The sequence below is a fragment of the Elgaria multicarinata genome, chromosome 14, assembly GCF_023053635.1.
Source record: "Elgaria multicarinata webbii isolate HBS135686 ecotype San Diego chromosome 14, rElgMul1.1.pri, whole genome shotgun sequence".
In the NCBI taxonomy this organism is placed as follows: domain Eukaryota; kingdom Metazoa; phylum Chordata; class Lepidosauria; order Squamata; family Anguidae; genus Elgaria; species Elgaria multicarinata.
Genome location: NC_086184.1, coordinates 5,261,580 through 5,288,681, shown reverse-complemented (window position 1 = coordinate 5,288,681; position 27,102 = coordinate 5,261,580). Strand labels below are relative to the sequence as shown.

Genomic DNA, 27,102 nt, shown 5'->3' with positions numbered 1-27,102 from the left:
ACACACACACACACACACACACACACACACTGCAAAAACTAAAAGCCACTACATTATAATCCTGCTGTTTTAGCTTTTTCTTTTCTTTTGTGGTATTTACATTTTAATTGTTGTTTTGGTATATAAAAAAATACTTATTGGATTGGAGCCAGAGATGCCCTGGTGCCAGTGGAAAACCTCCCCTGTGAGCAGAAAGTCTCAATGCAAGGCCCTTGCCCAGGACAAGATAAGTGACACCCAGAGGTGTGTGGCTATTTGCATGTGCCGTTGCGCAACGTCGTGCAATGCCTTCCATTCGCTCTTTCACAACAGTTCATGGAATAGCACCATTGCCACAGGTGTTTCCCCCCACTAATGCATCTCTGGATCCAGCCCATAATAAATAAACCACCAGGACGGGTTGGCTGCTGACCCTGGGTTTCTTGTTTGTTCTCCCTTCTCTTGGAAGATGCAGATTGTCTGTGTTGTGGGAGCCACCTGGAACTCTATGACTCTGTAATTATCAACAACTTCTTAAATATTTTTCTTTTCTTTTCAAGAGGTGAGTGCCTCTTGCTGCACCCCTGCTCTGTGCTTCTGCCATATTATCCCCAGAATTGTGCCAGCTGGTTTACAGGAGGCTGATCAGACCAGACTAGAGTGGGCAGATGGCAGATCATGGACCACTGGCTGATTTCTGATGGATCGCCGAGTGCCTGCTGGTTCTTTGAATTTTTCATAAGGATGCTGCCATAGGTGGACTTTGATCTGATCCCCTTGTTACATTCTCAGGAATCCCTTAACCAGGGCTGACTCAAGACATTATGCTTCCTGAGGGGAAGAACGAGATGGTGCCCTGTCCCATTCCAGGTACAAAAGCCAACTGAGAAAGCATCCCCCACATGCTGCATGACATATAGCTCTCTCCTCATCATCTCGCTGCCGCCTCCCAATATCTGCCGTCTAAGGCAACTCTCACTCTACCGAACAGTAGGGCTGGTCCTGTCCTTAACTGAGGCTGTAGCTAGACCTAAGGTTTATCTCAGGATTGTCCTGGGGTCAAACCTGTTCATCTAAGTGCCACACAGGGCATCCAGCACTCAGGCAGGGATGAACCCGGGATGATCCTGGGATAAACCTTAGGTCTAGCTATGGCCTGAGATTACCTATAGCTAAAAAACCCTTTCAGGCATTTTCTTCACATGTAAGAGGATGCAGTGGGGCCACACCTCCTGGTGTCACCACTGATTGTCAATTTCATCCCCCACTTTGGCACTTGGGGGAATTGACAAGTCCTTTGACAACTAAAGAATATGTCTCAGCCAAGCTAAATGCAATAGTGGAACTGACAAGGATATTAGCAAGAGGGGAATATATGTCTCTCTGGGGTTACATAGTAGAAAGGCTGACTTGCAATGGTGTGCACTTGTGCCATTAAAAAAAATAGTGACACCATTTGCACAAATTTCAAGACACCCCCCCACACACAAAACAAAGCAATTTGCACAAATTGCCAACATTAAAAGAAAAAAGAAAAGAAAATGCATATTGACTTGACTCATTACAGATTGAGTCAATGCCAACAGGGGAAAATGGAACAAAATCTGCAAGGCTGAACTGGAAAAATATGTCGAGTTTTCACACACACACACACACACACACACACACACCACACAAATGGAACTCTCATACATCCCTAACCTGGAAGCCTGGTCCCACTCCATCTGCCACGTGCTTCCATACACAGAGAGCAGAGGTGTTGAACCTCTTTCAGCCCACGGCCCAAATTCAATTTCAGAGAAGCTCTCGGTGGCCACATTCCAGCGGTGGGAGGGACCAAAAGCCGAGGAGGTGGAGCTAAAAATAAAAGAAACATTCATTTGTTTTATTTTAGAATTCTTTCTGCCAGTAACTTAGGAGAGGCATTTCAATCTTTTAGAACAGGTGTGGCGGGGGGGGGGGGGGAACTGAACAAAAGCCATGAAATCGCCAAAAAATTGGTAGTTGGAGCAAGGTGTGTGACCATCTGGAGAACCTTGGAGGACTGGATTGGGACTCCAGAAGCACTGTATTTGGACCCCTGTCCTGAGATTGCCAACCCATGACATAGAGGAACTGTCTAAAAAGGGCTTCTAAGCATGCAACTTTGCTTTGTAAAAATCACACACCCAGTGTTAGTCTAACTTAACTCCCATTCATTTCATTAGGTCTACTCTAAGTAGGACTAACAATGGTTACAACCCATTGGCGAACCATTTGAACCCTGCTTTAGCAACACAACAAAATCTAAGGTTCTACTAGATTGCAGTCGGACATCCCCATGGAATCGATGGTTTCGCTCCCTTCCATCTCTACGACACCCTTTAACTCTCCCTTTACTGAAACACCTCTGACTACATTTTGTCTTTGTAGATGCCATTGTCTCTGATTCGGGAAACACCAGCTTGCTGGCGAATGGGATAAGCTCCTTGTGCGCCATCTGCGGAGACCGTGCGACCGGGAAGCATTATGGGGCTTCCAGCTGCGATGGCTGCAAAGGGTTCTTCAGAAGGAGCGTCCGTAAGAATCATGTCTATTCATGCAGGTAACTCTATGGTTGGGTAGGGAATCCTGGGCTTTCCCCATGTGAACCGCCCAGAGAGCTTCGGCTATTGGGCGGTATAAAAATGTAATAAATAAAAAATAAAATAATAAAATAGGTGAAGATGTCAAGCATCTACACTGCCCCTTGCTATTTGCAGGGAAGTTTATCTATCTATGGACAATGACTCAAGAAAAATGCCCTCTTCTTCGTAATTTAATCTGTCTTCCATTGTGGCGCAGAACGGTAAAGCAGCAGTTTCTGCAGCTGAAACTCTCCCCACGGCCTGAGTTCAATCCCAGCGGAAGCTGGTTCTCAGGCAGCCGGCTCAGGTCAACTCAGCCTTCCATCCTCCTGAGGTCGGTAAAATGAGTACCCAGTTAGCTGGGGGAAAGGTAATAATGGCCAGGGAAGGCAACGGCAAACCACCCCGCTAAAAGGCCTGCCAAGAAAACGTCAGCGAAAGCTGGCATCCCTCCAAGAGTCAGTAATGACTCAGTGTTTCACGAGAGGTTCCTTTCCTTTCCTTTCCTTTCCTGGAATATATAGGAAGGTGACTGGTCACAAAATATTACTATTAGGCAAAAGTGGGAGGCTAGATATGGAATAATTTGGGAAAAGGTGCAGAAAAGGATGACCAAAACCATCAAGGGATGGAATAACTCCCTTATGAGGTGAGGTTTTGACATCTGGTATAGTTTGGAAAAAGCGGAGTGAGGGGAGAGGTGATAGAAGTGTACAAAATGATGCATGGTGTGGAGAAAGTGGATAAGGAGACATTTTTTTCTCATGACATTAGAAACCAATGGGGACATCCCATAAAGCCGAATGGTGAGAGATTCAGGACAGATGAAAGGAAGGACTTCTTCACACAGTACATACTTAAACTATGGAATTCGCTACCACAAGATGTAGTGATAGCCACCAGTTTGGATGGCTTTCAAAGGGGAATTGGTTAATTCTTGGAGGAGAAGGCTATCAATGGCTACTAGTCCCGATGGCTGCATATTACCTCCAAATTCACAAGTAATATGCCTGTGTACACCAGTTGCTGGGGTATACAAGTGGGATGGTGCTCTTGTACTCATGTTCTACTTGTGGCTTTCACACAGTCTGCTGGATGGCCACTGCTGGACTGCTCTGGTTCAGCAAGGTTCTTCTTATGTCCTTACCTATTCAGGTGGTTTTGCCTCTTTCTCTGTCCAGGTTCAGCCGACAGTGTGTGATAGACAAGGACAAGAGGAACCAGTGTCGATACTGCCGGCTGAAGAAATGTTTCCGGGCAGGAATGAAGAAAGAAGGTAAGTGGCCTAAAACTATCTCATGGTCCAGAGTCTCATGTCATGTCATGATGCTTAGCCTTGTAAATCACCAGCTAGCGATTGCTGCAGGGTGAGTTTTTCTGAGTCATGCTGACTTGTACCTTGACACATTCCTCGGCAGTGCCGTTTATGATGAGAGCCCCAAGCCCCTGAGAGGCAGAATAGGATTGTTTCTGCTGGGAGGTTTTAGGGCACCAGACGGTGCCAGCCCCAAATACTGTGCATCCAGATGGTGCCAACCACATTAGGGCTAATACTTCAATAAGTCCTCCTGCACCATTCAGACATGAATTCCCATCAGTCCATCTGCCGCCTGAAACATTCTGCTTTGCCTTGCTTATTTATTATTATTTATTTATTTAGAATGTTTATATAGCGCTCCCCATTGAAAAAATTCGGAGCGGTGTACAAGGTAAAATGAAAATAAAAACAGAATAAAACAGTTAAAACAAAATTTAAAAAGAAGCAAAAATCAGAAATCCAAGGCTGCATGTTAAAGAAAGGCTTCTTGGAATAAAGATGTTTTCAGGAGGTGCCGAAAGGAGTACAAGGTCGGAGCCTGCCTGACCTCCAGAGGCAGGGAGTTCCACAGGAGGGGCGCCACCACGCTGAAGGCTCTTCCACTGGTGGATTCCAATCAGAGGATGGGTCTATGTGGAACCACCAGGAGCAGGCCCTCAGATGACCTAAGTGACCGGGCAGGTTGGTAAGGGAGAAGACGCTCTCTCAGGTATCCTGGTCCCAAGTTGTTTAGGGCTTTGTACACAAGTACAAGAACCTTCAACCTGGCCCGGTAGCGAATAGGCAGCCAGTGCAGTTCCCTCAGCAGAGGAGTTCCATGCTGGAAAGGGGCAGCTCCAGACAACAGCCGAGCTGCAGCATTCTGCACTAGCTCCAGCTTCCGGAGCAGCTTCAAGGGCAGCCCCACATAGAGCGCGTTGCAGTAATCCAATCTTGAGGTTACCAATGCCTGTACCTACGTGGCCAAGCTATCCCTGTCCAGGAGAGGCCATAGTTGGCGAACCAACCGAAGATGGTAAAAGGCACTCCGTGCCATGGCGGCTACTTGAGCCTCCAACGACAGAAATGGGTCTAAGAGTACCCCCAAACTACGAACCTGTTCTTTCAGAGGCAGAGCAACCCCATCCAGAACAGGCAATGAGCCTGTCTCCCGGACTCGGGAACCACTCACCCACAGGGCTTCCATCTTCATGGAAGGGGCAGCAATGAACCCGGAGAGATTTCATTACCCTATATATACATCACCTAGACAAAAATTTCTTGATTACATTCTTCATTATCTTTCTCACCGACCTTCCCTTGAGCAAATCTGTATATTGCTGGCTGGCAATAATGTATTTATTACTGATCTGGTTGCAAAATTCACCTTAGCTATAAGTAAGTTGAGAGCTAGGCGCCAAGACTCCCAACAAATTTCATAATGGAGAGCTCGAGTTTTTGTTCTGATATATGTACTGATCTAGTTCCCCACTCACGAGTTCTTAATGTAATTTTTATCTTTATATTCCAATTGTGTTGATTATTTTAATTTTACTTTATATTATCCATTTTTAACCTATTCAACTTATTTATTTTAGCTCATCTTTCTTACTTGTTTTTATGATGTCGAATTGTGACGGCTTATCACTTTTTGCAATAAAGATTTCATTCCTTCATTACCTGATGCTTTGTAAGCAGAAGCGGAGCACATCCCTAGTTGCCACCCCTAGCTCCCCCAAGGTCAAGTCCGTCACCTCCAGAATATCATCCCTCCATCTTGCCCTTGGTCGGCCCCTCTTCCTTTTGCCTTCCACTTTCCCTAGCATCAGCCTCTTCTCCAGGGTGTCCTGTCTTCTCATTATGTGGCCAAAGTTCTTCAGTTTTGCCTTTAATAGCATTCCCTCAAGTGAGCAGTCTGGCTTTACTTCCTGGAGTATGGACTGGTTGGATCTTCTTGCAGTCCAAGGCACTCTCAGCATTTTCCTCCAACACCGAAGTCCAAAAGCATCTCTCTTCCTTCGCTCAGCTTTCCTTATGGTCCAGCTCTCGCAGCCATAGGTTACTACGGGGAATACCATTGCTTTCACTATGCGGACCTTTGTTGTCAGAGTGGTGTCTCTGCTCTTAACTATTTCATCAAGATTTGTCATTGCTCTCCTCCCAAGAAGTCAACGTCTTCTGATTTCCTGGCTGCAGTCAGCGTCTGCAGTAATCTTTGCGCCCAGAAATACAAATGATAAATATCATAAAAACATTAAAACAAAACCAGCAAAACCAGTGGTGGCTGGTGGCTCTGACGTCATTGGGGCGATGAATCTGCGCCAGGTTTCAGTCAAAAACAGTCAGGTCAAACAAGGACCAAAGCAAGGATCAAAGCAGCATCAAATCAATGTTACCTTTTTAAAAGTGTTGTCATATTTTGGAGACTATAGATGGAAAAGTGGGGTACTCACATAGGTAAACAAACTAGAATCAGATGCCTCGTGATTTGATCAGGGTACATTTCTCTAGCAAACATTTAGGAAAATTACTGATTTGCTGCCATTGACGTAGAAGTAACCTCTGTTGGGACATGTATTGATCTCCCCCGTTCCCCCGCGGTTTCTAATCCCTGGCCCCTCCCCTCCCCACCCCCTTGTCCTCTGTGGCAATGCAAGAGAGACAGAAAGTTTTGGGGGAAATGCAGCCAATTGGTTGGTTGCAGTTGCAGCGCAGAGCGGGTAAGCAAACACAGACCTGTTTGTTCAAGCTTTCCGGCGTGGAAGGTGCCCCGAGGTTCTCCAGGACTCTATTGCAGAATGCTCACCAAAATTCACAGAAAGCAGGGCTTGAGACAGCTTACGCATGAGGTGTCTCTCTACAGATGAAGGCATTTTCCAGCCCATTTGTTTACATCTGTAAAAAAGAGACATGTTTGCTAGTCACTTTGCATTTAAAAAAGATCCACCGTGTCAAGGTTTGTTGGTGGCATGCCAGGCAATGCCCTTTCTTCTCTGGGTAGTTACAAGACTGTGAGCCTCTGACTCAGCATGAACCCAGGGCCTCATCTACACCAAGCAGGATATTGCAGCATGAAAGTGGTATGTAAAAGGCAGGAGCCACACCAAGCAGGATATAGTGGTGTGAAAGTGGTATATAGTATGTGCCAATGGGCCCCAACAGTTGTCAGTGCACGTCAACACTGCTATAAAGCAGTAGTGTGGCTTCTGCCTTTTATATACTGCTTTCATACCGCTTTCATAGCACAATATCCTGCTTGGTGTAGATGACGACCAGGTGAACATTCTCTCCCCACCTGTACCCCCACCACCACCACCATGCCCATTCTGTGTAACAATTTGTACAAGGGAGAGGGCCTTCTCAGTGGTGGCCTCCCATTATGGAATGATCTCCCCAACATTGTTATCCTTTTGGCACCAGGTCAAGACTTTTCTCTTTTCCCAGGCATTTAGCAGCATATGTTGGGTTTCAATTGACCCCAGATCTATTTTTAGGCCTGGCTGAGAGCTCAACTTTTAATGTTTACTATTTTTAATAGTTGTAAACCGCCCAGAGAGCTTCGGCTGTGGGGCGGTATATAAATGTAATTAATTTAATTAATTAATTATTAACGTTGTTTTTAAATGGATGTTGTCTTTGTAAGCTGTCTGGGTTTTTTGGGTTTTTTTTATATATTTTTGTATATAAATTTTTAAAGTTGAATGTTTTAATCTTTTGTAAACCACCCAGAGAGCTTCAGCTATGGGGCAGTATAGAAATGTAAATAATAATAATAATAATAATAATAATAATAATAATAATAATATGGTCAGATTTCCTCTGAGGTTGTTACAATTGGCTGCACGTTTCTCTGAGAAATCTAAATGAGGCCCTTTTGCCTCCAAAACCCCTTTGGCATCTAGGTTTAAGACTAGGGCTGTGCACGGATCCCCCGATTCGCTTCGGATCCCAGTCCGCAACTTTCGGATCGGGTCCGCTCCGCTCTGTGCCGATCCGCCAGTGGTCCTCTTCGCTTCGCTGCGGAGCTCTGGATCTGAATCGGAGCTCCGCAGCAGCGCCGCCGCCACTGCCAGGTAAGGCCCCCCTCCCTCCTCCCCCCTTACCTACATCAGTCTGCAGTCCCGGCGGCTGCTTCAACTGAGCCCGAGGACTCAAACAGGAAGACCAGGCCGCAGCGGCCTGGTCTTCCAGTTTGAGTCTTCGGGCTCAGTTGAAGCCGCTGCTGGACCGCAGACAGACACAGGTAAGACCCTGCCCCCCTGCCCCCTTACCTGGTTCTGCCGCCATCGCTGCATGGGCGGCGGCGGCAGCAGAGCCAGGTAAACCCCCCCTCGTGCACACCACTTACCTGGTCCATCATGGCCCGTCGCCGGCTTCATTAGAGCCCGTGGCTTAACCTGGAACTGTAGCCTACACTTCCAGGTTGAGCCGCTGGCTCTAGTGAAGCCGGCGATGGGCCGCGACGGACCAGGTAAGACCCGCCTCCTGCCCCCTTACCTGGCTTTATCACCATTGCCGCACGGGCAGCACCAGCGCCAGGTAAGGCCCTCTTACCTTTTTTGCGGAGCTCCGGATCGAGGCGAAGGATCTGCCTTCATCTCGATCTGCTCCACGACGCTCTGCTGCCCCCCCAATCCTCTTCACCTCCACCTTAAGGTTCAAGTCTTCTCCGATGTGAGAAGACTTGAACTGTCTTTCACAAGGACATTGTAGGGCGGGGGGAGGGGGCAGAAAGTAGCTCTCTTTGGGGCTTCAACTCCCATTGGCCATGCTGGTAGGGGCTTCTGGGAGTTGAAGTCCAAAACATTTGGACATCTACCTTCTTCCCACCCCTACTTTAGGGGAGTTGCAAATACCGTGAAGAAGAAGAAAACACAGGCACCACAGTTCTGATTTAATCCACTGCATCACGAAACTTTGAACGGTGGATTTTGAGCCAAGCGTGCGTGGTGATTCCCCTTCCAAGATGCATTCCAGCTCAACAGTAAATACAATCTCCAAGGTTGGATCCAGGATCTGCCTTCCATGAGAGAGGGGGATAGGAGACATTCTGATAGGAGACATTCTGCCTAAATTAGTCACTGGTCCAAACTTTGCCCTATGATCATCCAACACTTGCAGTGACCCCAGATGTCACATCCATCCAGCACTTCAGATGTGCCACAGTGTTCAATCTCATTTTTGCCTTCATTCCCACCAGTACAAGAAAGAAGTTGCAATACACTCACCACTTAATCATAACTTACTTTCACAGTAGGTAAAAGATTAACTATACTTGGCAAGTTAGGGCATTTCTTCCAATGCACTTGTTGCCATAAAGCCGAAACCATCTCAAGAAGATCATACGTTAGGCTTGATGGTTGTTATCGACACAAAAAAGGAGAATACTAAACTATGGGCCATAAACAATGCTTCATTTTGCTCTCGAAAGGGTGTGAGTCTGATACGAGCATTAATAAAACCAACTGGGCTTAGATCTTGTATTTATTATATCAGATATTCTATTCACTTGTGCTTTGTGAGACACACCTGTACGGTAATCTTTTGCATTTGATTACCTTTTGGCCTCACCTTGTCATAAAACAATATTTCTTCTCCTTTCTGCACTCAGGGTATTGATACCTACAGATTCAGGTGATCATACACCTGACAAAATGGGACCTCCCCCGCAAAAGCCTACAATGAATGTGTTCAGCTGCCTCTAGAACTCTATATTTGTTAATGAAATCATGTTTGTTTATAAGTAAAGTTTAGCTCACAGTAGCCAATATCGCACTTCAAACTAAAAAAACCACCTTCCTTAGAGATGTTTTACAGGAAATTAAAGGAAAAAGAAAAGAAAAGAAATCTACCTGTGTGACTCATCACTGGAAAGGAACAATGACCTCATGGTTAGAACAGTTTCTACAGGATGCTTTAGACGAGGATCAGGGGCTGGGATCTCCAGTTTGGCGTCTACAGGCTACTTTCTTAGCAACTGCCAAGTTCTTTGGAACTCCTGATTTTTATTTTATTGCTTCAGATGATGATGATGATGATGATGATGATGATGATGATAATAATAATGCACAACAGATTTATGTCAGAAATGTCATCAATTCCAAGAAACAATAGACCATGTAACAAGGGGATGTAAAATTCTGGCAGGAATGGACTATACGTGCAGCCACAATACAGCTGCAAAAATAATTCACCAGCAACTGGCCATCAAATTCAACCTCATCAAACAACCAATACCATACTAGGCATACTCACCCCAAACAATCTTGGAAAGTGCAGATCATAAAATATACTGGGACAGAACAATTCATACGGACAAGACAATACTTTGCAATTGTCCAGACAAAAAAGAAAAAAACACCTACCTCATTGACACAGCAATACCTAATGACAAAAATGTTGTAGAAATGGAAGAGGAAAAGAGAGAGAAATATACACCACTGGCCATGGGAGTTAAAGAACTATGGCAACAGGAAAATGTCACAGTTATTCTGTTAGTCACATCAGTCACTGGCATCACATCAAAAAACTATACAGAAAACCTTCAGAAACTGGGCTTACCAAAATACATCCATACCACCATCCAGAAAGCAGTCATGCTTAAAACATGCTCAATTGTCGGGGAATTCCTAGATAAGTAAAAGTCAACATGGCCTGGCAAAGCCCATCACGTCCGTTCTAGAAAAATCACCATGAGCTAGAAAAAAGACGATGACAATAACGACAACGACAACATCATACTGAGATGCTGGCATGTTGCAAAGCAAAGTGTTTCCCCCCAGCTCCATCTTTATTTGCATTTAAAAAAGCGGTTTTGTGTTTGGAGTTCAGATTCTATCTCCACCTTGCACTAAGGTTCTTGGGGAAATTACTTCTCTTTTAGTCTCACCAGATTGCCTTCTGGGAAATGACTGTTGTGTGACTGGCCATGTCCATCATGGGAGCCACATACTGCATGGGCAAGCCTCAGTGACAGCCATTTTGTGAGAGTGTCCGCTGACTCAAAAAGGTTGGAGACCCCTGCAGTACGGATGCAGGGGTCTCCAAAAGTTCCATTTATGCAGATTCATTCATTCATATTGCACAATTTGGATATCTATCCAAACTGTGCAATACGAATGAATCTGCACATATTGAGCCTTTTTGCTTAACTCGAACTCTGCCCTCTCCAATATCCTATTGTGAAATTGGAGAGAACCCTAATTTTCAGGATTCTTAGCAACTGCATTTGTACGGGGATGGGGACATTCAGTGGAATTGTGTTAGTGATGGTGCAAGTTATCCCTCCACTCATCCATAAGCAATAGATTGTGTGACCACCCAAGCCAACCCCTTCCTGACATGCTGCTATTTCTCTCTCTCTCTTGTAAGCCGTGCAGAATGAGCGCGACAGGATCAGTATCCGCCGAAGCAGCTATGAAGACAACGGAGCCCTCTCAATCACTATATTGACCCAAGCGGAGGCAATGGCACAGCAGGTAGGAAAACACACACCTCTTCTGACTTCTTGCAGTCATTTATTATTATTATTATTATTATTTTATTTATTTATTTATATAGCACCATCAACGTACATGGTGCTGTACAGAGTAAAACAGTAACTAGCAAGACCCTGCCGCATAGGCTTACAATCTAATAAAATCATAGTAGAACAATAAGGAGGGGTCTCCCCAAAGGAGTGGGTGCTGACCACACAAAATTAAGGGCCACGTCTCACCAAGAGAGCAGGTGAGACGACAGCAGCCCTGTGTCCAGACTGTACCACATCTTGTGATAGTGGCAGGATGGGCAGAGAAAGTAGATTTCAGATGCCAGTATTTACAATTTATTGCAACGGAGGCTGGTAGCTCCAATTTCAGTGGGTCTGCAGATCCATTCTGGGGTTCATTCAGAAGCAGACGGAACTCTAAAGAAGCTATCCAAGACGCTGAAGCTATTTTGGGGAGAGGCTTCAGCACCTTGGATAGCTCTTTAGAGTTCTGGATGGTCCTGACTAAAACCCAGAATGACCTCACAGTCTCGCCGAAATTGGAGCCATCAACTGATTCATTGTGCCTGTGTTTTACTACATTTCTTATTAAAATATTGTGAGATTTGAGAAGGCTTGCAAGTCAGTGGGAGAGAATCTTCTATTTCAGGATCTCAGACGGCAAGGCTGTGGGGGGTGGGGTGGACCCTCTCTCTGTTTGGGACCTGAAGATTTTGAAGACCAGCAGAATAAACCAGCCTACCCCAACATGATACCCTGCAGATGGGCTTCACTACAACTCCCATCACTCCCAGCCAACATGGCCAATGGTGGGTGTTGTAGTCCAACACATCTGCAAGGCAACAGGTTGGGGAAGGCTGGAATAGAAAATAGATGGACCAGTGCCTGGATCAGTATACGGTTGGCTCTGCCAAAAGAGGCAAAGTGGATGATTACTAATGGAAGGAACTTTTCAGTGGTGGCACCCTGGTAGTGGAATAGCCTCCCCAGAGAGATTAGTCTGCCACTTACATTGTGGTCTTTTTGGCACCAGTTTTGTTTTGTTTTTTACTCTTCATATTCCCAGGCTACTCGGTTTTAAACACACATTTTAATGCTTTCCGAAACCTAACCTAACATCCGAAGAAGCCTGCCGGATCAAATCAAAGACCTAATTCAGCATCTCATTCCCCTTCTGTGGCCCACAAGATTCCAAGGGGAAGCCCACGAACAGCCAGCTGTGGTTCCCCAGCAAGTGCTAGTTCAGGAGCTTCATCCCACATACCTGTTTCCCTTGAATTATCCCCTACAGCATTTCGCTGTCATTGTTGTTTCTAGCTAAGGGGGAAAATGTAAAAAATCATTACAAAAAATCAACGGATGACCCAATCCGATTCAAATTTGGCATCCTTAAAGCTCTCCTTAATATCTATTACTGTGCCAATTTTGATGTCTTTATCTGAAAAACCTACGCAGATGTTAGCATTTGTTTAATTTGAAGCTTAAAAGTATCAAATCCTGCTCCTGCGCCCCCCAGTGGCCGCTCGGAGAACAACAAAAGATTCACTCCAAAAGTAGTACCAAAATAGGTGGGGTCTTTTGACTTTATAGCACAATTAAAGCAGGATGCATGGGAGTGCTTCACAGTCAAAGCAGATTATAAACTGGAAAACTTCGGAGTCCTTTGCACGCAATTCGCAGTGATCGCACAGTATAACCCTGGTGTGATGAAGCTACAAATCATGTTGCTTCTTATGCCCTGTCCGTCCCAGTGTTCGCCACCTGAGGCAACCACCTCACTTCACCTAATGGGAGGGATGGCCTGAGACACCTGTAAACACCTGTACAGAGCAAAACATCTCTCAAAAACTCCAGTGCCTGCTTCTGTCCACTTCTGTTGCACAATCCTTCCTTTTAGTTTTTGTTTCCAGAGCTGGGTCATTCCGAATTTTTTTTAACTTTGCAATGAAATAGTTGTGATCTATTGCCACCTGCTGGAACAAGTGACGGTTCCCCATTTGGATACTGTAAACGTCAACTGAACTTGATGTAGATAGAGGGGTGGCAGGGATGGAAGAGTGGGGAGAAGAGAATCAGGGAGATTTATTTATTTATTTATTTATCATACTTATACCCCGCTCCTCAGCCAAAAAAGGCTCTCGGAGCGGCTTACACTTAGCAAAAAAGACAGTCCCTGCCCTCAGGCTTACAATCTAATAAAGACATGACACACAAGGAAAAGGAGTCAAGGAGGGAGGGAGGAGAGAGAAAGAAAGAGAGAGAGAGAGAGAGAGAGAGAGAGTCCAGCAGGAGCAGGCCCCGATGTTACTTCTGCCTGCTCCTGTCCCCTTGGTCTTTCTTCTTCCCCACAGGGCCAAGATGGCAGTTTGCCCTGTGGGGGGGGGGAAGAGTCTAGCAGGAGCAGGCCCCGATGTTACTTCTGCCTGCTCCTGTCCCCTTGGTCCTTCTTCTTCCCCACAGGGCCAAGATGGCAGTTTGCCCTGTGGGGGGGGGGGAAGAGTCCAGCAGGAGCAGGCCCCGATGTTACTTCTGCCTGCTCCTGTCCCCTTGGTCCTTCTTCTTCCCCACAGGGCCAAGATGGCAGTTTGCCCTGTGGGGGGGGGGGAAGAGTCCAGCAGGAGCAGGCCCCGATGTTACTTCTGCCTGCTCCTGTCCCCTTGGTCCTTCTTCTTCCCCACAGGGCCAAGATGGCAGTTTGCCCTGTGGGGGGGGGGAAGAGTCCAGCAGGAGCAGGCCCCGATGTTACTTCTGCCTGCTCCTGTCCCCTTGGTCCTTCTTCTTCCCCACAGGGCCAAGATGGCAGTTTGCCCTGGGGGGGGGGAAGAGTCTAGCAGGAGCAGGCCTCGATGTTACTTCTGCCTGCTCCTGTCCCCTTGGTCCTTCTTCTTCCCCACAGGGCCAAGATGGCAGTTTGCCCTGTGGGGGGGGGGGGGAAGAGTCCAGCAGGAGCAGGCCCCGAAGTTACTTCTGCCTGCTCCTGTCCCCTTGGTCCTTCTTCTTCCCCACAGGGCCAAGATGGCAGTTTGCCCTGTGGGGGGGGGGAAGAGTCCAGCAGGAGCAGGCCCCGATGTTACTTCTGCCTGCTCCTGTCCCCTTGGTCCTTCTTCTTCCCCACAGGGCCAAGATGGCAGTTTGCCCTGTGGGGGGGGGGAAGAGTCTAGCAGGAGCAGGCCCCGATGTTACTTCTGCCTGCTCCTGTCCCCTTGGTCCTTCTTCTTCCCCACAGGGCCAAGATGGCAGTTTGCCCTGTGGGGGGGGGGAAGAGTCCAGCAGGAGCAGGCCCCGATGTTACTTCTGCCTGCTCCTGTCCCCTTGGTCCTTCTTCTTCCCCACAGGGCCAAGATGGCAGTTTGCCCTGTGGGGGGGGGGAAGAGTCCAGCAGGAGCAGGCCCCGATGTTACTTCTGCCTGCTCCTGTCCCCTTGGTCCTTCTTCTTCCCCACAGGGCCAAGATGGCAGTTTGCCCTGTGGGGGGGGGAAGAGTCCAGCAGGAGCAGGCCCCGATGTTACTTCTGCCTGCTCCTGTCCCCTTGGTCCTTCTTCTTCCCCACAGGGCCAAGATGGCAGTTTGCCCTGGGGGGGGGGGAAGAGTCTAGCAGGAGCAGGCCTCGATGTTACTTCTGCCTGCTCCTGTCCCCTTGGTCCTTCTTCTTCCCCACAGGGCCAAGATGGCAGTTTGCCCTGTGGGGGGGGGGAAGAGTCCAGCAGGAGCAGGCCCCGAAGTTACTTCTGCCTGCTCCTGTCCCCTTGGTCCTTCTTCTTCCCCACAGGGCCAAGATGGCAGTTTGCCCTGTGGGGGGGGGGAAGAGTCCAGCAGGAGCAGGCCCCGATGTTACTTCTGCCTGCTCCTGTCCCCTTGGTCCTTCTTCTTCCCCACAGGGCCAAGATGGCAGTTTGCCCTGTGGGGGGGGGGAAGAGTCTAGCAGGAGCAGGCCTCGATGTTACTTCTGCCTGCTCCTGTCCCCTTGGTCCTTCTTCTTCCCCACAGGGCCAAGATGGCAGTTTGCCCTGTGGGGGGGGGGGGAAGAGTCCAGCAGGAGCAGGCCCCGATGTTACTTCTGCCTGCTCCTGTCCCCTTGGTCCTTCTTCTTCCCCACAGGGCCAAGATGGGATACATTGGGGAGGGGGGACATTGGCTACGCTGGCTGCAGATGATGGGAGTTGTAGTCCAACACATTTGGAAGGCGCGAGGCCGGGAAAGGGTGAGTTAATGTATACCCCGCCCTTTCTCTTCTAGTATTCAGCTCTCCGTCCTGTGCACAGCGCTGATCTTGCCATGAAGAAGATCGCAACCATTAACGACGTGTGTGAATCAATGAAACAGCAGCTCTTGGTACTCGTCGAGTGGGCAAAATACATCCCAGCGTTCTGCGAGCTTCCTTTGGATGACCAGGTGAAAAAAAAAAAAAAACAAGCAACTTCTTTTGCAAACAAAACAAAAGAACAGCAAAACTTCCCGGCAGAACGGTAGCCACGTGGACCTTAACAAAAATCCCCAAATCCAGCAATGCCTTGATTAGATCAACCAAAAGATCACATACAAAACTGTGCAAGCTTTTGAGATCTGCAGATCTCTTCACCAGGCTTGATGTTTCGAAATCCAGGTGGAGGTGGGTGGGCGAGGGTGGGTGGGGGATGCCAGATGCCAGCATCCCTGCTAATAAAAAGCGCCAGGGTTACATCCCTGTGAGCCCTGGTTCATTTATACCACTAGCAGGAAAACAGTCTACAGCCCAGTCAGCTCCTGTACTAGGAAATAGCCCTTTCTTCTCTCTCTTGCGATTCACAGGTTGCCCTGCTAAGAGCCCACGCTGGAGAACACTTACTCCTGGGAGTTGCAAAGCGTTCTATACCATACACCGATTTTCTATTATTAGGTAAGAAGCAATTTAATGCATCTGATCATCTGATTCTCACAGATTTGACAATCCAGACCTTTCTCCGCTATTTTAGAAAGATCATTAGGATTCATTATCGTGTTACTTTAAAAAAAATATTTTTATGTTGTTGCTGAAGCAGAGTGCTGGAAAGATCCCAAGGCCACACTATCTAAGTTCATCTTCATCATCATCATCATCATCATCATCATCATAAATAATTTTATTTCTTATCTGCCACTCCATTTTGATCGAGGCGGGGAGCAACAATAAACGATAAAATACATAAAACTGAATTAAAACATAATATACATTGTTTAAAACATCCTAAAAAACATCCTAAAAACATTTTAAAAACATCTTAAAATTCCACTGGATAGGCCTGCCGGAAGAGATCAGTCTTTATGGCTTTCTTAAATTCCAGAAGACTGTTAAGTTGACGAATCTCTCCCGGTAGGTCATTCCACAAACTGGGAGCAGCAGAAGAAAAGGTCCTCTGGGTAACAGCCGTTAATCTGGTTTTTGCTAGCTGAAGTGGATTCTTCCCAGAGGACCTGAATGTGTGGGGTGGATTGTATGGGAGAAGGCGATCCCGCAGGTAGCCTGGACCCAAACCATGTAGGGCTTTAAAGGTGATAACCAACACTTTATACTTTGCTCGGAAACTAATCAGCAGCCAGTGAAGAGATTTTAAAACCGGTGTTTTAAAAACATCCTATGCATCCCATCTCAAAGTATCACCCCAATATAAGAAAATCGCCCTCTCCTTATTCACTTCCTCTATGCCATGCATAATTTTATAGACCTCTATGGTTCACATCCACCTTTAGTCACCTCCCCTCCCCTTTAACTAATCTAAAAAGCCCTGGACATTCACACTCTCCAGATCTTTTGACTACAGCTTCCATCAGCCTCAGCCGACATAGCCAATGGGATTATGGGAGCTGTAGTCCAAAACAACAATGGGATTATGGGAGTTTTAGCTGCCTGGCTCCACTCTAGCTGATCCTCATAGACAAAACCTTCCAGCTTTTTCATCCTTTTTCCATACGTCTGGGGCAGGATCTACACGACTGCTTTATTATAACAGTTTATAATGGTTTTGACAATGGTTTGGGCCCAGGACACATTATATATACCGTTTTCAAAGTGTTATATCTTGCTTGCTGTAAAGGAGACTGGGCAATGAAAATGGTACATTAACTTTCCCAACAGAGGTTGGGTGAAGGGTCTGGTGTGGAATGTAGAAGCTTGTCAACTCTTAATTAGAAAGATTTCCTGTTTAAAAAGAAGGGGAAACTCAATAGCGGCAGTAAATATTTGTGTTGATGCAAGATGTTCTTTTTCTTCCTCCTCCTCCTCCTCCTCCTCCTCCTCCTCCTCCTCAGGAAATGACTTCATCATCCCTATGCAGTGCCCAGAGCTGGAGATAGCTCGTGTAGCTACCAGGATCTTGGACGAACTAGTAAAGCCCTTGCGAGAAATCCAGATTGATGAGAATGAATACGCTTGCCTTAAAGCCATCGTGTTCTTTGACCCAGGTATGGTCCTCTCTCACATACCACCCTCCAAAACCTATTCATCATCAGGGGCTGATGGGAATGTTAGTAGCAAGGCTCCACTGACTCCTTCTGCCCCCCAGTGCTTGGAAATCTCTCCTGAAATCTGGATATGGTACCACCATCTTCTCTACTCTTTACTCCAGTGGTTTAGATGTTCTTCCCCGTGGTCTTCTGGATGCTTTAACTGCCTTTTTGATGCTGTAACTAAGGTTGGGAGAAATGGGAGCTGTCCAGACATCATTGGACTTCAATCCCCATCAGCCCCAAACACCATGTCCAACGGTCAAAGTTTCTAGTTGTGTAGTTGGCAGGGTAAGAAGGCACCACTGTACAGGCGCGGATTGAGAGACTAGCTCTGGTGCTGATAAAAGTGACTAAAATCTTTAATAATTCTTGCCTGTGTCCAGAATGCTCGACGTTTCGGATTAAAAATAATCCTCCTTCAGGAGCTGACGCTCAAAACCTTATTCTTATATTTTAAATATTTTCTGGATCCTTTTTCCTTTTTGAGCGTTCTGCTGAACTGCCTCTAATCAAAGAGAGAGTGCACGATCCAGACTTGCAGCTACGAGCCAGAACTCTTTGATTAGAGGCAGTTCAGCAGAATGCTCAAAAAGGAAAAAAAAGCTCCAGAAAATATTTAAAATATAAGAATAAGGTTTTCAGCGTCAGCTCCTGAAGGAGGATTATATTTTATCCGAAACGTCGAGCATTCTGGACACAGAGAAGAATTATTAAAGATTTTAATTACTTTTATCGGCACCAGAGCTAGTCTCTCAATCCGCACCTGCGAAGTTTCTGGGTGTTGGAGTCTACAAACATCTGTGGGGGAGACATGTTCCACATCCCTGTTCTAACCGCTATCTTAATTTATGTTATGTCCTGATGCCTTTTGATATTTCTGTCGTCAGCTACTTTGAAGGCTTCAGCAGAAAAGTGGGGTATAAAAATAGACCAAGCAAATAAAGTGCCACCTTTGTCACCTTATGACAAAGGTGAAAGAAGAAAGTGCAAAAGCTGGGTTGCAGTTAAACCTCAAAAAAAAACCACAAGATTATGGCAACCAGCTTTTTGGTAACTGGCAAATAGAGGGAGAAAACATGGAGGCAGTGACAGACTTTGTATTTCTGGGCGCAAAGATTACTGCAGACGCTGACTGCAGCCAGGAAATCAGAAGACGTTGACTTCTTGGGAGGAGAGCAATGACAAATCTTGATAAAATAGTTAAGAGCAGAGACACCACACTGACAACAAAGGTCCACATAGTTAAAGCAATGGTATTCCTCGTAGTAACCTATGGCTGCGAGAGCTGGACCATAAGGAAGGCTGAGCGAAGGAAGATAGATGCTTTTGAACTGTGGTGCTGGAGGAAAATTCTGAGAGTGCCTTGGACTGCAAGAAGATCAAACTGGTCCATACTCCAGGAAATAAAGCCAGACTGCTCACTTGAGGAAATGGTATTAAAGGCAAAACTGAAGTACTCTGGCCACATAATGAGAAGACAGGATACCCTGGGCAAGAGGCTGATGCTAGGGAAAGTGGAAGGCAAAAGGAAGAGGGGCCGACCAAGAGCAAGATGGATGGATGATATTCTGGAGGTGACAGACTTGACCTTGGGGGAGCTAGGGGTGGCGACGGCCGACAGAAAGCTCTGGCGTGGGCTGGTCCATGAAGTCACGAAGAGTCGGAAGCGACTGAATGAATAAACAACAACAATACATGGAGGGCACTGCTGAAACCACAACCATGAAGGTAGGAACCTAAGAAGCCACCTTCTCCAGAGTCAGACCCTTGGTCCATCTAGCCCAGTATTGTCGGCACTGACTGGCAGCAGCTCTCTGGGGTTTCAGGCAGGATTCTTTCCTCACCCTACCTGGAGAAGTCAGGGATCGAACCTGGGACCTTCTGTATGCAAAGAAGGTGCTCTCACACACTGAGCAATTGCCCCTCCCAGGATGATGCATAAATAAGTGAATGTTCACGCAGCCATTTAAACAACCTATTCCTGCTGATCAAGAACATGGAAGCTCAAAACTCCCAGAACTTCTTTCAGCTCAAGGACCCAATTCCATTTTGGAGAAGCTCTCAGGGGCTGCGTTGCAGTGGTGGGACGGGGCCAAGGGCACCCGAAATACCAGCTTCTTTCAGCATAAAGCTCTTACTGCCAGTAACTAAGTCTTAGGAAGGTCATTTCACCCTTTTAAAATGGGGCGGCGAGGGGGGGGGGAAGAATCTACACAAAAGCAAGGAAACCATGAAATGATCACTGGGCAGGAGGAAGTGGTGGAGTCCACTGGGGGACAACGGAAGGCTGGATTTGGATTCCAGGCAGGCCAAATTTGGCTTCCAAGGCTAAAGTTCTATACCTCCGCACCTCCATCCATCCATTCTGCCCCAGTCTAAGCAGTAAACCAGTGGTCAGTTGCTTGAATATGCTGCATGAAAGCAAAACACACACACACCCCAATCAAAACAAAACCCTGATCTAACTACCCACCTCTCCCTTTCCCAGATTGCAAAGGCCTGAGTGAGCCTGGCAAGGTGAAGAACATGCGTTTCCAGGTGCAGGTGAACCTGGAAGATTACATCAACGACCGGCAGTACGACTCGCGAGGGAGGTTTAGCGACATTCTGCTCCTCCTGCCTCCTCTCCAAAGCATCACCTGGCAGATGATTGAGCAAGTCCAGTTCATCAAGCTCTTTGGAATGGCGAGGATTGACAGCTTGCTGCAGGAGATGCTTTTGGGAGGTACAAAAGCACGCCCGTGCGCGGGGCAGGGAGGGAATGCATGCTCCTTCCCTGTACGCGGGGCTGGCGACAGACTATTTTGCGCCCTAGGCAAGGCAAGCTCTGGGCGTGGACGGGGGCTACCTCACAGTGGTGTGTGTGAGGGGGTGTCACTAGTGCTGCCCGAAAGCTTATAGGGGGTGCAGCCCCGCCCCTTATTCTGAGGGGCAGCTCATGGGCACCACTTCTTCCACACCTCCCCGACGGCCACCCCAACATCCCCCGCCCAGCTCTGGAGGGGCAGCCCGCCAGAGCCTCCTTTGGGGCCCAGCAGCAAGGCCGGGCACGCCACTTCTGCCCCCGACCATGCGACTGCTTCTGTGCCTCTGCGCGCCCTGCGAGGAGGGGCTGTGAATGAGCCTGGCTGGCTGGTGGGGATGGTCTCTGCCCTGCAGTCTCCGCTCGGTCTCCAGCAGCTGCAGCCCCCAACGGGGAAGGCGGTGTGCCGGGGCTGCCTGTCTGTGCATCCTCCTCGCCTGCTTCCCCAGCCCACACAGCCTTCGGCTGTCCCCTGTCCCACTCCTCTTCTGTCTCCTCTGTGTCATCTCCGAGGGTTTTTCAACAAGCAACACACACACACACACACACACACACACACACACACACACACACACACACGCAGACAGTGGAAACGAGCAGCGCCTTTCCGGGGCCTCTGATGGCAGCTGCAGGAAAAGACTGACCATGTGGGGGCACACGCAAGCCAAGCCCCCACCCCCAAAAAAACTCCAACCCCAGGAGTGGGGAGAGGAGGCAGTCTGCGCCCCTCTGATGTCTGCGCCCTAGGCAGCTGCCTAGTTAGCCTTAATGATAGCACCGGCCCTGCCTGTATGCCTTAAAGATGTGAGCAATGCTGCAAGGTGTCCGAAAGCCAGACGCCTACATCCATCCATCCATCCATCCAACCCTGGATTAACCTTTAAGCAATATAAGCACGTGCTTACGGAACCAAGGGAAAGGGGCATCACAGAGTACCGGTACCATAGCTGTAGCCATCTAAATTTAAGGAATTCCAGATTAAAAATCATTTTCAATACATTTTTGCATTTGCATTCCCCTACCCCTTATAACAGTGTTGTTGTTTTTTTAAAAAATGCATAGAACAGTGATGAAAATTTGATTTTTTTTCCCCCTGTTGCCCTAGTTATAAGTAAGTAATTGGCTTATATTGCTTGTTGCTATTTAGTTGGGGGTGGGGGGGGGTGTTATTTTAAGCCACATTCAAATGTATCTTGGGATAGTCAAATGTTCCCAGAACAGCTCCACGTGTGTGATTACAGAAGGAGGATACTTAATATTGCTTCCTTGTATCATGGAATATCTTTCAATAATTTCTGTCGGCTGGGACCAAAAGGCACCCAATGGCAAAAATTAGTAGAACTTTTGGCATGTTGTTGTTGGTTTTGGGCTATAGGGAAAAGAGGGAACTAGCTCTGGTGCTATGAAATCTCAAAAAGGTTTCTTTATTTTTCTTATACGAAATATAAAAAAAATGTTCTAAAAACTTTCAACTAAACTTGTACAACGCTCAACGTTTCGGATCTTGTGAATTCTTCGTCAGGAGCTGCACAACGAAATGAATTATTTTTCTAAGTAATTATAAATTCGAAACCTTATAGATATTTTTTTTTACAAGATCGCAGAATGAATATGCTTTTTAATAATGTGCTGCTTTTAATAATGTATTAGTTTTAAATATTTTAATTAGTTATATGGTGTTTGCATTTGTGTTGTACCCCGCCTTGATCCAGAGGGAGAGGCGGGTTATTATTATTATTATTATTATTATTATTATTATTATTATTATTATTATTATTTTAGCTTGTCAGCTACTAGCAGAATGATGTTGGCTTTCTCTCTTCTCCTGCAGGAACAAGCATCGATGTACCACAATACCAATCAGGGCCATCCAGCCTGAACATAGAACCTCTTCCGGGACACATTGTGCTACCCAGCAACATGGCTTCTGTAATTCACACTGTTTCAGTCTGTAGGTGTCAAATTTCCTAACTATTTCACCAGGGAAATCAATTTGAAACATTGGCCTGTTTAGACCAAGAAAGCCTTAATCTGAAATGCAAATATTTCCAAAATATTTTTGCTTTGCTACCCTGCCCTAGATTAGGGGATCCCAACTGTTTTGGACCTGTGGATACGTTTGGGAATTTGAGAAATTGCTTTTGGGCATCACCTTAACATGTTTCTCGTGGAGGATGTGGCTAGTCACACAATGGCTACTGTTGGGGCCGCGTGGCTAGTCAAAAGAGGTTGTGGGAGAGAAATAGCGAGGGAGGCTGGGAAGGAGGATAAATAGCAAGACAAAGGGGTAGGAGAGACAGAGAGATTAGTGGTTAGGAGGGGGAGAAACAGCGAGGTCAAAGGTGGGGTGAGAAAGAGCAAGGCTAGAGGCTGGGAGTGAAGAGAAACAGCAAGAAAAGGGGTGAGGAGGAGAGAAATAAGAAGGCTGGGAGTGGAAAGAGAGAAAGAGAGAGAGAGCAAAGACGTCTGTGAGGAGGAAAGAATTTTGTGTGGGGCCAATAAGCCACACTTTCCTTCTCTTCCTGTTTATGGAATCAGTGGCAGGTTCAGGAACAGGGACCTGGCGCCCTCAGGGTTTTCAAGTTGTTGGTGTTGTTATTAAAAATATACTTTTGAAGGGGTCAAGGTGTGGAGAGCTTCACAGACGCTGTTGGAAGTCTCCGCGGGACCCCTGCCCGAGATTATTATTATTATTATTATTATTATTATTATTATTATTATTATTACATTTAGGGTGACCAACTGTCAGGATTTCCCCGGATTTGTCCTGGTTTTTGTTCTTTCCATGGTGTCAGGGGAGATTTTCTATAATTTTCAATAATGTCCTGGAATGACACACCTTCCTCTTTAAGGCTGCCATTAGCATGGCAAGAGGAAATGACATGCTTTCTTGAGGCACATCATTCCCCCACCCCGAGCTCCAATTGAGGTCTTAAAGGGGAAAGTGGGTCATTCGTGAACATTATAGAAAAGGCCCCATTGGAGTGGATGGTGGTGGTGCAGAATGAAATCCTTTCCCCTCCTCCACTCCAATCGGGTTCTTTAAGGTGGCGGGGGAATAACGTACTTTCTGCAGGACTCAGAAAGCTGCTTCCCCACACACACACTAGGTGTCCTCTTTTTTGGTTTCCCAAATATGGTCACCCTAATTACATTTATATACCGCCCCACAGCCGAAGCTCTCTGGGCGGTTCACAAAAGCTAAAACCAGTAAACATTAAAAGTATACAAAACTTAAAAACCATCAGAGACATAAAAACAACAGTATAAAAACAGCAGCATCCATTCAAAACAACAATTCTGGGTCCATTAAAAAACAAACTTAGCGTTCAATGCCGTTCAATGCCTGGGAGAAGGGGAAAGAGGATAAATCAGCAGGGAGAGTTGGTGGTAGAGAAAATGCTGGAGTTGCCTGTCCACCTGTCCTCTCTGAGAACAGAAGCAGGAGAGAGAGAGAGAGAGAGAGAGAGAGAGAGAGAGAGTTAGTTAGTTAGTTAGTTTCTACACCTGCCTTTTCCCCCGGGATCATCCCGGGATCATCCCTGTGCATCCAATTGACACACAGGGGATCCCGGGAGCAGGCAGGGACAATCCCTCCATTTTCCTGGGATAATCCTTAGGTGTAGAAAGAGAAAGAGAGAGAGAGAGAGAGAGAGAGAGAGAGAGAGAGAGAGAGAGAGAGAGAGAGAACCATACACCACTAGGTTTGAATGCTCTCTCTTTGGACTGGATTGGGACAGGTTGGGAGAGGGAGAATAGGCAGTAGCAGTGAATTGAAGGTAGATCCACTCAGGGAGGGGCTCCACCGAGGGCCTCCCCAATCATGCGGAGAGAGTGTGAACTGCATCCCATATGGACCACGGCGCCTGACACCTTTTAAAAATCTTTTCTCCTCTACAGCGTCTCCCGAAACATCCCTTCCTTCTCCTTCCACCAGTACGGGAAGTGAAGATTACAAGCTCGGGCCAACCCCTGGCTCTGAGGTACCTACACCACTTTTGCCTTTGGCAGTTATACCCAAACAGGAGATTCTATAAAGCAAGCCAGCAAGCCGAAGAAATCAATGGTTAACATTTTGAGTCTTCATGTTTAAAGTTCAACCAGCCTTGTTCCCACAGCAGCGACTGGTCTTGCAGCCTTGCAGAAGCCTTCCACCCAACCAACTCGTGACCCTTTGGTGAATAAATGAGAACTTACCTGTCAACAGTGTCTCCTTTCTTAGGGTTTCATGCTGTTGTTTCTTCAGGTAGCATTGTAAGGTGTCTGGGCCAGGCACTTCCTAAGAACGTCATATTCAATATGCATGATTGCTCCTCATTAAATATAAACCTGAATTTTCATTGATTCGGATGTAGGTAAAGAGCGTCACTGCAGTAGCAACAGTGATTTATTTCCTGATTTTTTTTTATAGTGCAATTATAAATGCGCACATGCGCATATACGATGATTAGATGCTACTGAGTAGAGATGACGGAACCTACAAATTTTATATGCAGACCTCCACAGATTTGTATAACAGAAAAACTGAGAGTGGTGGGGAGGGAGGAACGAGGCAGCAGAGGGGGATACCTGTTCCCCCCTCTTTGTCTTAGTAAGCTCTCTCTGCGGAGCTCCGCAGAATCAGAGAATTCAAACTAAAAACGGCACAAAGGAAAGAAGCAGCCGATAGAGGAGAAACTGGGAAATCAGCCAATCACGTTGTCCTACCCTGAAAGCTCCACCCAAATGTCAAAATGAGATTTAACTCCCCCAAAGACACATAACCATAATGTGGCGCAAACTCGAACGTGATCCCAAAGTCGTGGTAAATCGCAACTATGAATGTGCGCGTTATTGCGTTAAAAACCCGGGGCTACGGCGAATGGATAGCTGCGTCATGTGTCCTGAAAAGCAAATATGCGCATTTAGGTCAGGGTAAACAAACTGTATAGACAAGCCCCTGGTTAAAGGAGATTAAATAGAAGGTATGCACATGTATTTCAAGTTATCGCTGCTGCAGGTCCTCAGTTTTCCCCTGCTGTTGTTCATGTGCTCTAAGCTCTCTCCATATTTGGGCAAGGCTTGGAAGACTCAAACACCAGACCTGAACAGACGTGTACAAAAAATAGCAGATGATTCACACCATGGGCATATTGCTACCCCCTGCTCATGCAACCCCTGGGAAACTCCACAATGCTTCAAAAAAGAAATGAACTTCCATTGGGCTCAGTGCTGCTGCTTCTGATGAGAACTTAACAATATGTTGCATGCTGAAGGAGACAGACAGCAAGCATCAATTCATAATCAGAGCCCGCTTCCAATGATCTGTAAAATATCCTGCATCTCGTTCACGTAGCATCCACCAGTCAAGACCCATTGACGTTATTAGCATAAGGGCCATTTCTACTAGCTCTTCTCAGTTGCTAGCGAGTGTGCTGTACATTGAAAATTTGCATTACGTGGTTCATTTTGTTACATTCCCATCTGTTGCGTAGTTGTTGAAACTGAATACACGACTGGTTTGGCGATGAGCCAAAACAGAGATTCCACACAGACCAAAAAAACGAAACAAAAAAAAATTCAATTGTAATGTACCCAATGTCATTTCTTGTGATTTGTGTATTTCTCTTCCATTTTGTTAGTTCGATCTGCATATTAGGACTGAATGTTTTTGAGATTTGTTTTTACCATTTTAAAAGGCAGATGTCGAAATTTGAAAATAGGTATATGTTCTTAGAGTAAATAAAAGTCACAAAGAAATATATATATATATGGGGCAAGCAGCATTTTCACCGGGGTGTTTTTTGTGGATGGTTGGGTAATCTTTGTAAATGATTGCACCTAAGAAGACATCAGTCTGGAAGTTCTGAATGTATATATTTGCATTTTTGCCATTATGACTTTGCACGAGTATTGGTCACGGCAACTATTTAAAGCCTTCTCTACAATTTCCAAGGATTTTGATTGGGAATGATTCTCCATTGTGTATGTGTGTGAGAGAGCACATTCAAATACATTCATCAGTGCAGATGATAAATTTAACTCTAGCTACTAGCAGAGGAAGGTTCTCTATAGTCTACAATAGGTGCAACCCTCCTGTTTTTTTAAAAAACCACTTGGCAGCACACAGAGTATGTCTTTCAAAATGCCCACCCAGATGGTTACGTCTTATCCTGGGACAGTGTTGTGGGCTGGAGAGAAGGGGCTGCTATGAACATCCACAGACCCTGTTACCAGCTCCTCTCCTATGAATCGCTTTTGGTGGGCAGTGGGTACAAAGAGAAAGTAAAAAAGGTAAACCTTGCAAGCTACAAGGAACAACATGATTGGATAACAAGGGAGCACAAGTGTATGTTAACAGTCTGTTTGAACAATAACGCTTCAGAAACGCAAAAGCACTGTCCTTGTGAAAAGGAATATTCTAAAAGCCAAATACACAGGGAATATAGGAGCACAAAGATAGAAGTGATAATATATTGGTTCATCT

At 46.4% G+C, this 27,102-nt stretch overlaps 1 protein-coding gene across 3 annotated transcripts in view; it reads left to right on the top strand.

The window, feature by feature from the left end:
- The window catches only part of LOC134408589 (hepatocyte nuclear factor 4-beta-like), a 43,240-nt gene extending 16,865 nt beyond the window's left edge, over positions 1–26,375 (top strand). Inside the window, exons 2-12 of one of the 3 annotated variants that reach the window (XM_063140927.1) lie at positions 772–849; positions 2,392–2,563; positions 3,767–3,861; positions 7,785–7,955; positions 11,254–11,360; positions 15,608–15,763; positions 16,160–16,247; positions 17,636–17,788; positions 20,322–20,558; positions 22,468–22,587; positions 24,537–26,375. In XM_063140927.1, the coding sequence (XP_062996997.1) occupies positions 804–849; positions 2,392–2,563; positions 3,767–3,861; positions 7,785–7,955; positions 11,254–11,360; positions 15,608–15,763; positions 16,160–16,247; positions 17,636–17,788; positions 20,322–20,558; positions 22,468–22,587; positions 24,537–24,673 (1,482 nt within the window). In that variant the 5' untranslated portion in view covers positions 772–803 and the 3' untranslated portion in view covers positions 24,674–26,375. The remainder of the gene's footprint in view (positions 1–771; positions 850–2,391; positions 2,564–3,766; positions 3,862–7,784; positions 7,956–11,253; positions 11,361–15,607; positions 15,764–16,159; positions 16,248–17,635; positions 17,789–20,321; positions 20,559–22,467; positions 22,588–24,536) is intronic. The other 2 variants (XM_063140926.1, XM_063140928.1) reach the window with 2 other exon arrangements.
- The last annotated feature ends 727 nt before the right edge of the window (positions 26,376–27,102 follow it).